A 14,646-nucleotide genomic window follows, 5' to 3' on the forward strand; every position below is an offset into this window, starting at 1 on the left:
GGAAGACTACAACCCCCAGGGTGCAGTGGGGCAGACGGTGCCGGGTCGCAGGTACAGCCAGTGCGAGCGCAGCAAAGGTCGGAGGCTTTCAGGCCTTTAGTTGATCGCGAAGCTGCAGTGGCGATGTTGGCGAGAGGCTGCAGGCGCCTCGGGGCGAGCCTCGGCTGCCTGCCCGGCGGTCTCCGGGCCCTCGTCCAGACCGGCCACCGGAGCTTGAGCTCATGCATCGACCGTAAGGATCTACTGGGCGGGCAGGAGGACAGGTGTCCAGAGCCCTGGCGGACGTATGTCCGCGAGGGACTGCAGGCTCCCCGCTCCATCCAGTCCACCCGGCGTCAGCTCCCCTTCCGGCCAGTCACTCCCCGGCCTGGCTCTCTACTCCGGCCGGTCACCCCGGCCCGGCTCCCAGCTCCGACCTGTCACCGCCCGCCCGTCTTCCCACTCCGGCCGGTCACCGCCGGCCCGGCTGCCCCTCCGGTCGGTCACCACCATCCAGGTCCCCATCTGGTCCGTCACCCCGCCCGGGNATGCATCGACCGTAAGGATCTACTGGGCGGGCAGGAGGACAGGTGTCCAGAGCCCTGGCGGACGTATGTCCGCGAGGGACTGCAGGCTCCCCGCTCCATCCAGTCCACCCGGCGTCAGCTCCCCTTCCGGCCAGTCACTCCCCCGGCCTGGCTCTCTACTCCGGCCGGTCACCCCCGGCCCGGCTCCCAGCTCCGACCTGTCACCGCCCGCCCGTCTTCCCACTCCGGCCGGTCACCGCCGGCCCGGCTGCCCCCTCCGGTCGGTCACCACCATCCAGGTCCCCATCTGGTCCGTCACCCCCGCCCGGGTCCTCCTGCGGCCGGTCACCCTCGGATGCTTAGAGAAATGAAGAAACTTGGGACTTTGTTGTTGTTGTTGGGTTCGTTGGTTTTTAAATTCATAACAGTGGGTCATAAAGGTAGTGAGAATGTAAGAAGCTGGCTGGGTACTGATGGTGGCAGCTGAACAAGAGCTCCAGGTCGTACAAGATTTGCTCACACACAAAGATTTGGTATCTTAACACCTCTGACTATAAGACACTTCTAGTGTTGAAACTCATGCGGGAAAAATAATTATTGCAAGTGGGAAACTCTACCGGAGCCGACAAACTTGAGTGTCTTTAGGGTTTAAACAATAATGTGAATGTAACAAGAAGTGGTGGAGACCTGGCCAGTTTGTGATTTCTCTGCCAAGCACCTTTATAAACACTTTTTTCTTCTGAAATATTTTTAAATTTATTTTAAATAAGTGAGAGTTTTCTTTACAACAGAGCAAGTCCCTTAGACATCAGACCTATAAAATACAGTAAGGCATAGAATACTGTTTTCTTCTCCATGTCCTAAAACCCATTCAAGAGGTGCTGCCCTGTCCTAGCACTTAGAATTTGGTAACCAAGATTACCCTGGTTGATACCAAAGCAGATAAGGAATTATTTAGAGGTGGGTTTTGTTGTTGTTTGCATCTTGCTTACCCTTGAGTTGCTCTGCAGTAAAAGGCTTTTCCCATTTCATTTGGACTGTTTTTCTATTTAGCTTTACCTTTTTAGTGTCTGTGTATTGGCATCTTGAACTCTGCTAGTCACTGGCAAAGTTCATGAGTGGTGGTATTTGTTTTGTTTTTATAGTGTATTTCCTTCTGGGAACGTAGGTAGTTATGTTGTGTTTACTTATGCATGTGATTTGCATTAAACTATTTCCTTCCAATAGATTGCAACTCAGATTTGTTTCTTAAGCCTGTGGTTCCTTGAACTGTTTGTTTTAGGAAGTAGCTATTTACAGAAGAAGAAAATTTGTTAACATTTAATGAGCTCTTGCTAGGATTGAAATAAAATGCATTATTACCATTGAGGTCATCCTTTGTGTGAATGGATCTTTTTATTTACTTTTTTGAGATGGAGTCTTGCTCTGTCGCCCAGGCTGGAGTACAGTGGTGCAATCTCAGCTCACTGCAACCTCTGCCTCCCGGGTTCAAGCAATTCTTTGTGCCTCAGTCTCCCAGGTAGCTGGGATTACAGGCACACTCTACCATGCCCGGCTAATTTTTATATTTTTAGTAGAGACAGGGTTTTTACCATGTTGGACAAGCTGGTCTTGAACTCCTGACCTCAAGTGATCCACCTGCCTTGGCCTCCCCAAGAGCTGGGATTACAGGCGTGAGCCACCGCGCCTGGCCGGATCATATTTATTTTTGTAACCTCAGCACTGCTACCTAGTAAACACCCAATAAGCATTCTTTTGGGAATGATCTTTGAGCCATGGTCTACAGCAACAGCAACCCTTGTACAAAGTTGTGTGAATAAATGGCCTGACCCCGGTCCGAGAACCCTGAGTTGTTTATCCCTAACTCTGCTCCTGAGAGTAATACCCAACACTGGTTTCTGCTCTGAGCTTCTCAAGGCAGCCCGATGGTTAATCCTCAGAACTCTTTGTTTCTGACTTTCCTGTTTCAATGAGAGTACTGATCACAGAACACGGTGCCCTCTCCAGGTTTGCATAGCCAGCCATTACTGATGCCCGGATTTGTCCCGAGGAACAGACTCTGGCACCTGCACTTGTGTTCTTTTGTAAGGACTGCGTCGCTTGTAGGCACTGAAGTAAATTATTGTCAAGTATGGCACCATAGTCTTCCTATAATGCTCTTTTTTCTTTTTTTTTTTTTGAAACAGAGTCTTGCTCTGTCACCCGAGCTAGAGTGCAATGACGCGATCTCAGCTCACTGCAACCTCCACCTCCCGGGTTAAAGCGATTCTCCTGTCTCACCTTCCCAAGTAGCTGGGATTACAGGCATGTGCCACCATGCCCGGCTAATTTTGTATTTTTAGTAGAGGTGGGGTTTTTCCATGTTGGTCAGGCTGGTCTTGAGCTCCTGACCTCAGGTGATCTGCCCACCTCGGCCTCCTAAAGTGCTGGGATTACAGGCGTGAACCATCGCGCCCGGCCCATAGTGCTCTTTAGTGTCAGTTATAATAACCAAAATTCTAGCACTGTGGCCTCGACCTCTGGGTCTACAACTGCATTTTACTAAGTGTCTAGGATAAGAGATGTCTGGAAGTCCCCTATCCTGTTCTAGGTTGATCTGGATGTGTGTTAGAACTGTCCTTTCTCCATATGACAAGTGGAATAATGATAGAAGATGCCATTCTCTAGCTGTTAAAGGCTGTACTGTGTATAGGAAATAACTACAGTTGATCCAGTTTCACAGCTTCATGATTCTTGTTGGCAACACTCTTCCCTGACCCTTCCCTGGAACTGAGTATATGCAATCCTGCCCACAGCTTCTCTGGGACTTAATGAAGAGCAGAAGGAATTTCAGAAAGTGGCCTTTGACTTTGCTGCCCGGGAGATGGCTCCAAATATGGCAGAGTGGGACCAGAAGGTAGGAGTTTTTCTTGTGCTTAGACGTTCTAACAGATGTCTCAGGCAGACCTTTATCTTCGTCTCCTAATAATCTAAGTGTTAAATGTCTCCTCCATTTACCAACTCTTACTGCAAGTAAGAATATGGTAGTGGATGATTTTTCCTAGAAGGCATCCTGATCATCTTGTACATAACTCTTTTTTGTTACTTGAATAAAGATTTGGATATAAAACTAAGGCAGTTCTATAGATAATAAAAGAAACTTCTTAATGCCAGAAAAGTTTTACAGGACCCATGTTAACTGATAACCACTGTAAGATGACACACAGGCATATTAAGAGAATTCATATGCTCTCCCATGTGCAAGCATCCGAATCCCCTCACTGAACCCTCTAAAAGGAAGGCCGTCTCTGAATCAGTTGCTGATGACCCTGCTCTCTTTTGTACACATAGGAGCTGTTCCCGGTGGATGTGATGCGGAAGGCAGCCCAGCTAGGCTTCGGAGGGGTCTACGTACAAACAGATGTGGGTGGGTCTGGACTGTCACGGCTTGATACCTCTGTCATTTTTGAAGCCTTGGCTACAGGCTGCACCAGCACCACAGCCTATATGAGCATCCACAAGTGAGTGCCCAAGCTTGGAAGGCACAATGAAGTACCCACATGGGCTGACTGTGAGAGTTCAGATTCATAGGAAAAAGATGGATCTTTTGAGGCTGAGTGTCCTCAAGAAACTGGACTTACCAGGGGCCGGGTGCAGTGCTCATGCCTGTAGTCCCAGCACTTTCGGAGGCCAAGGCGGGCAGATCGCAAGGTCGGGAGATTGAGACCATCTTGGGTAACACGGTGAAACCTTGTCTCTACTTAAAAAAAAAAAAAAAAAAAAAAAAATTAGCCAGGCGTGGTGGCGGGCGCCTGTAGTCCCAGCTACTCGGGAGGCTGAGGCAGGAGAATGGCGTGAACCTAGGAGGCGGAGCTTGCAGTGAGCTGAGATCGCACCACTGCCCTCCATCTCAAAAAAGAAAAAGGTACACGCTAGGTCTGCTGCTGCCTGTTGGACTTGATTCTGTCGTCCTGTGTATTGCTTAGGGAATCAGGTCAGCCAGCTTCCTCAGAAATCTTATTTTGAGCTGGTACCAGGAGACTTCTTCAATAAAGTGATCAGGGTCCTCTCACCCTTTTCTTTTTTTTGTTTTTAAGATGGAGTCTTGCTTTGTCACCCAGGCTAGAGTGCAGTGGCATGATCTCAGCTCCCTGCAACCTCCGCCTCCTGGGTTCAAGCGATTCTCCTGCCTCAGCCTCCTGAGTAGCTGGGATTATAGGCACACGCCACCGCACCTGGCTAATTTTTTTGTATTTTTTAGCAGATATGGTGTTTCACTATGTTGGTGAGGCTGGTCTCAAACTCCTGACCTTATGAGCCGCTTGCCTCAGCCTCCCAAAGTGCTGGGATTACAGATGTGAACCACCACGCCCGACCCCTCTCACCTTTTTCGTCAATCCAGAGATGGAACTGCCAGTGATTTGAGGAAGTAACAGAAACTACTCATAGAAAGTACATGTAACTCTCTGATTTTTAGAGGCTCCTGTAACCCAACTAGAAGTAGTACAGACATCCTGGTGAGAAGGACCTCAGCCTGGTTATCTCTGGGTAGTCCTTATTCCAGGAATATGTTTTAATCCAGCCTTTTCCTTTAAAGAATCTTCCCAGTTGTGACTTTCCCCTTCCCACTCTTCTGCTTTACTCTACTGCCCTGCCCTTTGTTCTCTTTCGCCTTCTCCCCCAATTTTTTTTCTTTCCCATCTTTATTTCTGTCAATGTCTTTTCTTCTTGGTGTACCTATCAGCATGTGTGCCTGGATGATTGATAGCTTTGGAAATGAGGAACAGAGGCACACATTTTGCCCACCGCTCTGTACCATGGAGAAGTTTGCTTCCTACTGCCTCACTGAACCAGGTGGGTTTGCCACACTGCACTGAGATAACAGCAGGGAGAGATGCTGCCTGCTCAGATGGCATCACCGAGCACTCCTCCCAGCCTGTTGGCACATTGGGCCACTGTTTATCAAGCTGTTGGGTGAGGAGTAATAGAGTCCTATGACCTGACGTCACAAGGACCAAGAGACCTATCTGGTGTGTTGGGAGGTGGACAGTGGCCTGACTGGTAAGAGCAGTTTCCACCAAGTACAGAGAGTTCCTTTGGCCACCTAGATTTTGCAGTGGCACACTCTGAGCAGTGTCTGTTTAGGGAAGATTTCCTAGGAGATAGAATTGTGCTGGGCTCCCTCGACCTCACTGAACTTCTCAGCTTCTCTCTGCTGCCTTTTGATCCCTCCTCAGGAAGCGGGAGTGACGCTGCCTCTCTTCTGACCTCCGCTAAGAAACAGGGAGATCATTACATCCTCAATGGCTCCAAGGTACGAGTGTGCGTCCTCCCAGAGCACCTTGGAAATTGTTCCCAGCTTCCTCCTGACACCCTCTGGTTCCTTCACATCTGTGGGTTAATACTCCCGTAGGATTTGTATGTGTTGGGAAGAGAACCTGTGACCCATTTCTCTTTCTTTATTCTCACTGTTTCTATCTCTCCTAGTCTGATTCCAGATCATTTCATTGACTTTTGTCTATCCTTTTAATACTCTGTTGAACTGTATCTCTGATTCTGCAGTCACTGCAGCTACCTTTTACCCCTCCTCAGTCTCTGTGCCATTAGACCTTATTGTGAGGAGGACCCCAGTGGTGTTCCCAGATGGTGTGAGAACTCGTGCATTCCCTGGTCCTTTTGTACCCCTTTTACCCCTGCAGGCCTTCATCAGTGGTGGTGGTGAGTCAGACATCTATGTGGTCATGTGTCGAACGGGAGGACCAGGCCCTAAGGGCATCTCATGCATAGTTGTTGAGAAGGGGACCCCTGGCCTCAGCTTTGGCAAGAAGGAGAAAAAGGTGAGTGGCTGTTGAACAGGAAACAGTTCAGGTTATGAGACTGCCACCTGCCAGCCCAGCTCCTGCTCTATTTCAGAAAACAGGTTTGCATACTTGCTAACCTACCTTTGAAGCAGTTGCTTCTATTAGGATTTTCAACAGGAGCATATAAAATATAATAGGGCATTGTGAGACACCAGGCCTCTGGGGAAAGTGACAGCTTTTGCCAGGGAAGTCTACAAGCCACCTGTTAGTGAGTGTTCTGACCTCTCCGGCTCTGCTTTTGGCCTGTGTTCCTTATCCAGCTGCTTATGTTGGTGCACTTTGCTGCTCCAGGAAGAGACACTTAGAGAAGACCTGGTGTTGACCACAAGTCTCAGTAATGGAAGGCATGTGGTCCCTTTTTCTTCTTTGATTAAAAATAAAACTCATTGGAGATGATTGTGGGTATTTCAGCAACCTCAGAAGGACACTTAGGTACTATAAGTACTTTGAAAAGTAAGACACTTCTAGGATTAAGAACCGCCATGGCCAGGGCATGAACAGGAGACCTGTGATTATGTAACCGTAATTGGTAATAAGGGCTCAAGACCCATTCACACTTTTTAGACCAGATGCTCAAAGCAGTAATCTCTCTAGTTTGTACTGTTATGGGGGGACTGTGCGAGAGAGGGCAGGTGACGAAATGACTCCTAAGTGTACCTCTTTCTCATAGCTCCTCAGGTTTCCATATTTTCCTACAGGATCCTTCCTGATCCTCTGTAACTACAAGGCGTTATGCATCTTAGCACCCCCTTCTCTGGTAACACAGCAGCCATTTCCTAGGCTTCTCCCACATGCAAAGCCCATGCTAACTCCTGGGCAGGAAGACCTCCAATAAAAGTCTTAGAAATAAAGTTTATCCTATCAACAAAAGAGAGCAAGGAAATGATATAAAGGCAGTCATATTTTCAGAGCCAGAAAGGAACTAGATTTTAGATAGTTTGTGGTTTTCAATTAGAGGCATTGAAATTGAGGGCAGTTGGTGTCACAATCCTGAAAGAAGTTACGAGAAGTGTTTGTAGATTAGTCAGGTAGGGTAGACGTTAGGAAGTAGATTCTCTTAATACGTTAGAAAATGTTTAGCTGAAACAGATACCTTTCTGACTGCTGACAGGCCTTTAAACCTGAACTTTTCTTTTCCTTATTTTAAGTTCTCCCGGGTCTAAGTCGTGGGTGCTGAAACGCATACCTCACAGGCTTCTGTCTCCAGGGAAGGCCACCCTGCCTGCTGGATTGTTGGGCAGCCACCCAGTCCCTGATTTTTGCCAGGTGGGGTGGAACTCGCAGCCAACACGAGCCGTGATCTTCGAAGACTGTGCTGTCCCTTTGGCCAACAGAATTGGGGACGAGGGGCAGGGCTTCCTCATTGCCGTGAAAGGACTGAACGGAGGGAGGATCAACATTGGTGAGACACGAAGGGGTGCGGCAGGGAGGTGGCAGTCTGGGACCGGCAGGGCTGTTTTCCAGCTCAGTTGGAACGTCGGCGCTCTTCCCCTCTAGCTTCCTGCTCTCTGGGGGCTGCTCACGCCTCTGTCATCCTCACCCGAGACCACCTCAAGGTCCGGAAGCAGTTTGGAGAGCCTCTGGCCAGTAACCAGGTAACCTCTCCCTTGCCTCCACATGGCTTTCCACTGTTTGCAGCCCGGGACCTGCTCTAGGGCCCACATTTTCTAGAAGAGAAGCCGGGAAATTCCTCTGCCAGTCCCACCACTGTCCTAGCCAGAGCTTGTGCTTTATTTCTGTCCGTCTTCTCTCAGGATGTCTTTACTGATACTAAAATATTGGGTGAGTGAAGTGGACTCAGCACTTATAAAGCAATAAATGTCCTCTAGAAAAAGCAAGAGACTGTGAAGCTTTGGATCACTTAGAAAAAGGTGCCTCAGAGATGTCTCAGCAAGGCTCCTGCACCAGGTGCTGGTCTAAGCCCCTCAGTCTTGTCTGGTTCTCTCCTCCCTGTGCTGCAGTACTTGCAATTCACACTGGCTGATATGGCAACAAGGCTGGTGGCCGCACGGCTGATGATCCGCAATGCAGCAGTGGCTCTGCAGGAAGAGAGGAAAGATGCAGTCGCCTTGTGCTCCATGGCCAAGCTCTTCGCTACAGATGAATGCTTTGCGGTAAGTGATTCCTCTGGCTCTCCTGGGATGGACAGGGAACAGCTGCTAGGCCCAGGGGTCTTGAGAGGCATGGTCAGCTTTGGAACAAAGCCCTCCTGGAATGCCACAGGGATCACCTTAAGCTGAAGGATATGAATTAACTCAGGAGCGGCCTGCGTGGGAGCTCTCATCGCTGGCTTTCAGGTCTGCTGCATGCCATTACACACTTCATTACGTCACTATTGTTTGGTTGTGTTCTAGGTGAGAAACCACCTTTGGAAGGTTCACAGCAGCCCAACTTTAGCACTCTGCCATGTTTACATTGTCAGGGGCGGAGCTACACTGAGGCTGCTTTGCCGCTAGGGGGAAGCGTAACTACTTCTTATCCCAGCCAGGGTGGCTGTGGGCAGCTTGTGCCTGGCAGGTAATAAGCGAGAGGGCCAGAGGGCTTTGAGTCGCCTGTCTGGTGGGAACTGACAAGCTTAGTAGGTGAACTTTCCTTGTCTCTAACTGTACAGAATGTGGAGGCCGTCTTTGAGCTTGGCTCTTTGTGGTTCTTTCATTAGTTTACGGCGGGCTGCCAGATCGTGGGCTGGGTAGGAAGGGAAGCTGCTTGCTCCACAGTCTTCCCGGAGTCCAAGACATCTAGTCCCTGTCTCCCTGCAGATCTGCAACCAGGCCTTACAGATGCATGGGGGCTACGGCTACCTGAAGGACTACGCTGTCCAGCAGTACATGCGGGACTCCAGGGTCCACCAGATTCTAGAAGGTAAAAATTGCCAGGGGTTATTCTCTTCCTTCAGAACGGGGGCGGGATCGCTGCTTTCCCCAGTGTGTCTGTCCCCGTGCCTCCTGGACCTCAGGGTCCAGTCAAGCCCTGTCTGTCTCCAGGCTTCCTCCTCCCTCACTTTCCACAGAGCTGCTCTGGCAGGGGCTTGGTGCACAAAAGCAGCTCCAGCCTGGAGTCCAGAGACTCAGCTTCGTCTCCGTGGGGGCTCACATCACTCTGCTGCTGCTCTTCTGTAGATTTGCGAGAAGGGGGAACTGAGATCATGGATGGGAAAAGCATGTTGAAAACTACAGCCGTGGCTTTTCTCTAAGGCGATAGTGTACGTGGTCCTCAGGGATCCAAGAACAGTGATGTACAGGGCAAATGTGAGCCCGTATGGTCATCAGTAGCTCTATATTGATTATCAGCCAGATGGCCTAAAAGTTACCTGTCTCAATATTACTAGTGTATTTTTCAATAAAATAAACCATCAGTCTATGGGTATCTTGGTAGTCACAGACATTCTGTCTAGGAAACATGTAAGCCACTGGGGTCAGGCTCAGAGCCTGGCTGTCTCCACTCTCTACAGCCAGTGCGGAAGTCTTGAAACGACACGACTCTTGGAAAAGCAGGAGGAGCAGAGGCTTCTTCGAGTGACTTCAGTGAAGCAACGTGAGGCTGCCTTGCTGGAAACATTATATAATGGGGCTTCCCTGCCCCTTTCACAGCACCGTTTTCAAACCTCAGCCTGTGCCGGCATCGCCTGGAGGGCATGGGAGCACAGACTGCGGGCCTCAACCCCAGAGCTTCTGCTCCAGAGGGTCTAGTGTGGGCCTGGGAATTTGTATCTCCAACAAGTCTTCAAGTGAAGTTGCCGCAGGTCTGAGAACCACACTTTGAGACCCACCACTCTGGTGTTAATGTCAGAGTCACAGGCTACCGCAGGTTAGACTGCTGCCTGCTTCAAACCTCATTCCAGAAAGATGTGTATGGGCTCCGTTGCCAGGGTTCAAACGGAATTCCCCAGAGTCTTTTTCCTTCCATTACTCTTGGAATTGCTTTCTCACAGAGCTTTACACGCGTGGGAAACTTTGCCTTCATTCTGACTGTCTCTCAACGCTGCACTAGTAAGCGGGAAAACATTTATTTTAGGCCTCACCATCACCCACTTACAAAAGAATTGGGACACTTATCACTTTACCACTTTGTTTCATCATGGACTTTACTGTTGGATAAATCTACAATTTATGCTTTATTTGAGATGATGTAACTACTGATTGCTCGAGGGAGTTTATATTTCTTTTTGCATTAAAGGCCACTGCTAAAGGTGAAGCAAATGATTAATACCCTCCTTTCAGGGAAAATGTTTTTGTTCTTTTATAAATCAGTTTTCTGATTACCAAAGAAATTTGTATTTATTGTTAAAACCTTATAAAATTAGGAAAAGTAAGCTGGGTGCAGTAGCTTATGCCTGTAATCCCAGCAATTCGGGAGGCTGAGGCGGGTGGATCACTTGAGGCCAGGAGTTCGAGACCAGCTTGGCCAACATGGCGAAACCCCATCTCTACTAAAAATACAAAAAATTGGCTGGGCACGGTGGCTCACGCCTGTAATCCCAGCACTTTGGGAGGCCAAGGCGGGTGGATCACATAAGGTCATGAATTGGAAACCAGCCTGGCCAACCTGGTGAAGCCCCGACTGTCTAAAAATACAAAAAATTAGCTGGGCGTGGTGGTACATGCCTGGAATCCCAGCTACTCGGGAGGTTGAGGCAGGAAGAGCGCTTGAACCCAGGGAGGCAGAGGTTGCGGTGAGCCAAGATTGTGCCGTTGCACTCCAGCCTGGGCAACAGTGAGACTCCATCTAAAAAAAATGCAAAAAATACAAAAAATTAGTTGGACATGGCGGCACATGCTCAGGAGGCTGAGGCGAGAGAACTGCTTGAACCTGGGAGGCAGAGCTTGCAGTGAGCCAAAACCACACCATTCCCCCCCAGCCGGGGGAACAAAGCAAGACTGTCTCAAAAAAAAAAAAAAAAGGAAAAGAAAAGTAAAAAAAAAAATCACTCATGTTTCCACATCCAGAACGTAATTTTGGTATATCTCCTTTTAATCATTTTACTCTGCCTTTGTTGGTATATTTTTAATTTTAATTAGGATTATCTCATAGATACTGTTTTATTCTGCCTTTTAAACTTTATATAAGCATTTTACTATCAATAAGTTTTTTAAAAGTAAATATTACTTCTGGACATTTTCAGTACTTTGTAGAGAAGTCTCTGAAAATCTCATCCCTCCCAGGCTAAAAGCAATGATTCTAGTTTAAATCTACAGCTACCCTGAGCTAGGCCTGGAGCAGCCTGGTCAGAGCTTTACGAAACTCTTAGACTTGGCTGCTATGAAATTCTTCCTTCTTCCTCCCTCTTACAGGTAGCAATGAAGTGATGAGGATGCTGATCTCTAGAAGCCTGCTTCAGGAGTAGAGCCCACACTTGTTCTGGCCTGGTGTTCAGTGCGACCGCAGTCAGTGTTGAGTGGTGCCATGTGGGCCACTCTGTTCCAAAGGGATCATGGATTAGACCCCAGGGCTGAGCTCCTCTGGGGCAGGACCTGCACCCTGTGTGTTGGTAGCAGCATCGGGTCTCAGACTGGAGCAGAATCCCCAGTGGAACCAGAAGAGCTGGCCTAAATGAGAAATGTCGGAAAAACACATACTACCTTGTTTTCCTAATGCCAGAAAGGTGACCAGTGAAGATTCACCATCAAACCGAAGTCCTTTCTTGGATCCACTTTATCTTGATTAGTCTGCATTTTGCTGGTTCACCGGATCCCTCCTCTAGGGGCCTGGGGACTTGCATTGAGGCCCTTCCTGATTCTAGAGCAAAGGTGTGGGAAGGGGAAATGGGGGAGTGCCCTCCTGTCTGTGTTGTTTTCTGTGCCACAGCTGCAGAGGCAGAAGGTTTCTCTGGATAGCACACCTCTGAACGTAAATCATGATAAAATGGATACTTGGGAAACTTACTCCTAAGCTGTGATTTAGGGTATATTTCTACTTCTGGACTGCCTAAATATCAAGGGCTGAGACTTTCGAATTTTGAATATTCGTTGGGTTTCATATTAAGAAGCCTGTGGTCTAGGAATGGTATGCAGTGTTTCTCTTCATGATAAACACTTTGAATTTTTTTTTTGAGTTTTGTTTCCTTTTCTGAAGCTATTCCTCTTTTAAATTTTTAATCACATTGATAAATCTATCCTTCACCACCTCTGGTTCTACTAAAGTTGATTTTTACTTTATCTGTAAGCCTTTACAGCTATTTTTAAATGTTTAATTATATTTGATTAAACACTTAACTGGATTTTGGAATAATAAAACTCGTCCAATTTGGCTTTTAAAAAGCAAGCTCCTTTAATTATTAATAACTTTGCAAACTAAGCATTGTTTATGACGTGTGAAAGTAGAATTAAAGTAAGATTCAAAGATGGGGACTTTAGGAGACCTTGTTTTGTTTGTTTGTTTGCTTTTTGTTTTGTTGTTTTTGAGACAGAGTCTCGCTCTGTCTCCCAGGCTGGAGTGCAGTGGTGCAAACTCAGCTCACTGCAACTTCTGCCTCTGCGGTTCAAGCAATTCTCATGCCTCAGCCTCACAAGTAGCCAGGGCTACAGGCGCAAGCCACCACATCCGACTAATTTTTGTATTTTTAGTAGAGACAGGGTTTCACCATGTTGGCCAGGCTGGTCTCTGAAACTCCTAGCCTCAAGTGATCTGCCCACCTCAGCTTCCCAAAGTGCTGGGATTACAAGCATGAGCCACTGTGCCCAGCCTGGGGAACTCTGTTATAACTTATCATTACATTACTCCATCCCCTCATCCCCATTGAAAAAAATACGCAAGACATTAACCACAAGCCAATGTTTCGAGAGAACAAAATATGTGTCAAAATACTATCTTTTTTGAATGCACACTAAGGAACTTCTGGGCACTGCAGGAGGACAAGGCGTGAGTATACTACAAAGTTTAAAATGTATTTCTGCCATCCAAGGCCTTATTTAAGAGAGGAGCTAAGAGCTGTATTGCAAGGTGATGATATATCTGTATAAAGCTGAGAAGGCAACAATCTATAAAAGCGATGAGGGAGGAAGGGATTCAAATTAAGCTTTTATGAGAATGTATGTAGTCAGGCATGGTGGCTCGCACCAGAAGTCCTAAATACTTGGGAGTCTAAGGTGGGAGGATTGCATGAGCCCAGGAAGTTGAGGCTGCAGTGAGCTACAATCATGCCACTGCACTCCAGCCTGGGTGACAGAGTGAGACCCTTGTCTTTGAAGAAAAAAAAAGATTTTGTGAAAATGTATAATTAGAATCAAGAAAGTCAATTTCAGACAGGAAGGAACCAGGAGCAGGAAAAGTACAGGATTTATGTAAAAGCTGTTTACACTTTGGTTTAATTGTGGTTTGGGGTTGGCATGAGACAGAAGGAAAATGGAAGTTGAATCTGGATGGAGAGTTACGAAAGCCAAGGGTGGGGCTTTATTTGGTGAGCGGTGGAGAGCCATGGAAGGATTTTAATGCAGGAGATAGGAGATTGATTCATTCATAAGAGCATTCTGGAACGCACATGTGGGATGAATATGACTGAGGCAAGACAGAAGATAAGACATACGAGTCAATGGGTTTTTGAAATAGTCAAGGAATGGGCCAATTCACGCTGAACATGGAAGGTGAAAGGAAAGACAAGTGTTAGCAAGTGCAGACCTGTCTGCTGTGGACCTTGAAGACCTCACTAGTAGTCAGGCTGCTTCCTGGCGTTCCAGTCCTGAAAGGCTTCTATTTTGACCCAAAGCAAAAACAAACACTATGTTAATGTCTTCCTATGTGTCCCCTTCATAAGATTTAGGTGAAATGATAGTTATTAAAAGTGCATTTCTCAGTATCAGGCCTTGCCTGCGCTGTTTTGTGCTTCTGAGGAGCTGACACGCAAAACAGAGGCAAGCAGCTGCTACCCTGCGCGGGGCGGTAGCCTGGGCTCTGTCACTTGTCTCATATCCTGGCATATGAGCGACCTAATCTTTTCTTTGCAGAAAAACTGGGCTCACGTTTGCTTCTTGTAAGCTTCATTAAAGCAAAATAACCACACCTGTCTAACAAACAACAGGAAATGCACTGCTTTTAACTGAAAGGACTCTTACTACAAGGGCCAGATGACCTGCATGGAGCAGATGCACCCCAGCCCCTGCAGGGCATAGCAGCCTGTCCTGTCTCCCTGAGGAGCCTTCCTCTGGTCAATGCTGCACAGCCAGGGAGGCCCTTCTCCCAGTCCCTGCATAACAGCTGCTGAAATGATGTCAGAGCTGGTGCTCTCGTGGTTAGGTGACATATGAATCTATAGTTCCGGGCTCCAGAATACGTTTCTATTGGGTCAGTTTTCTTGTCTCTTTAGA

The 14,646-nt window shown here is 47.7% G+C and overlaps 1 protein-coding gene across 2 annotated transcripts; it reads left to right on the plus strand.

Moving 5' to 3' along the window:
- The first annotated feature begins 23 nt into the window (after window positions 1-23).
- ACAD8 (acyl-CoA dehydrogenase family member 8) lies at window positions 24-12,390 on the plus strand. Of its 2 annotated transcripts, none has more exons than XR_001885645.1 (11): window positions 24-232; window positions 3,302-3,402; window positions 3,837-4,006; window positions 5,230-5,339; window positions 5,723-5,799; window positions 6,185-6,322; window positions 7,613-7,748; window positions 7,844-7,941; window positions 8,308-8,460; window positions 8,701-8,863; window positions 9,106-9,208. XR_001885645.1 is itself a non-coding variant. In XM_017872170.1 (11 exons), exons 1-11 carry the CDS (start codon window positions 124-126, stop codon window positions 11,688-11,690), a joined length of 1,248 nt encoding a protein of 415 aa, XP_017727659.1. In that variant the 5' UTR covers window positions 24-123; the 3' UTR covers window positions 11,691-12,390. The 2 variants fall into 2 exon arrangements, 1 of the variants encoding a protein (XP_017727659.1); XM_017872170.1 differs by lacking the exon at window positions 8,701-8,863 and adding an exon at window positions 11,638-12,390.
- Window positions 12,391-14,646: the final 2,256 nt, after the last annotated feature.

This window comes from Rhinopithecus bieti, unplaced genomic scaffold, assembly GCF_001698545.2.
Source record: "Rhinopithecus bieti isolate Rb0 unplaced genomic scaffold, ASM169854v2 scaffold_6481, whole genome shotgun sequence".
In the NCBI taxonomy this organism is placed as follows: Eukaryota; Metazoa; Chordata; class Mammalia; order Primates; family Cercopithecidae; genus Rhinopithecus; species Rhinopithecus bieti.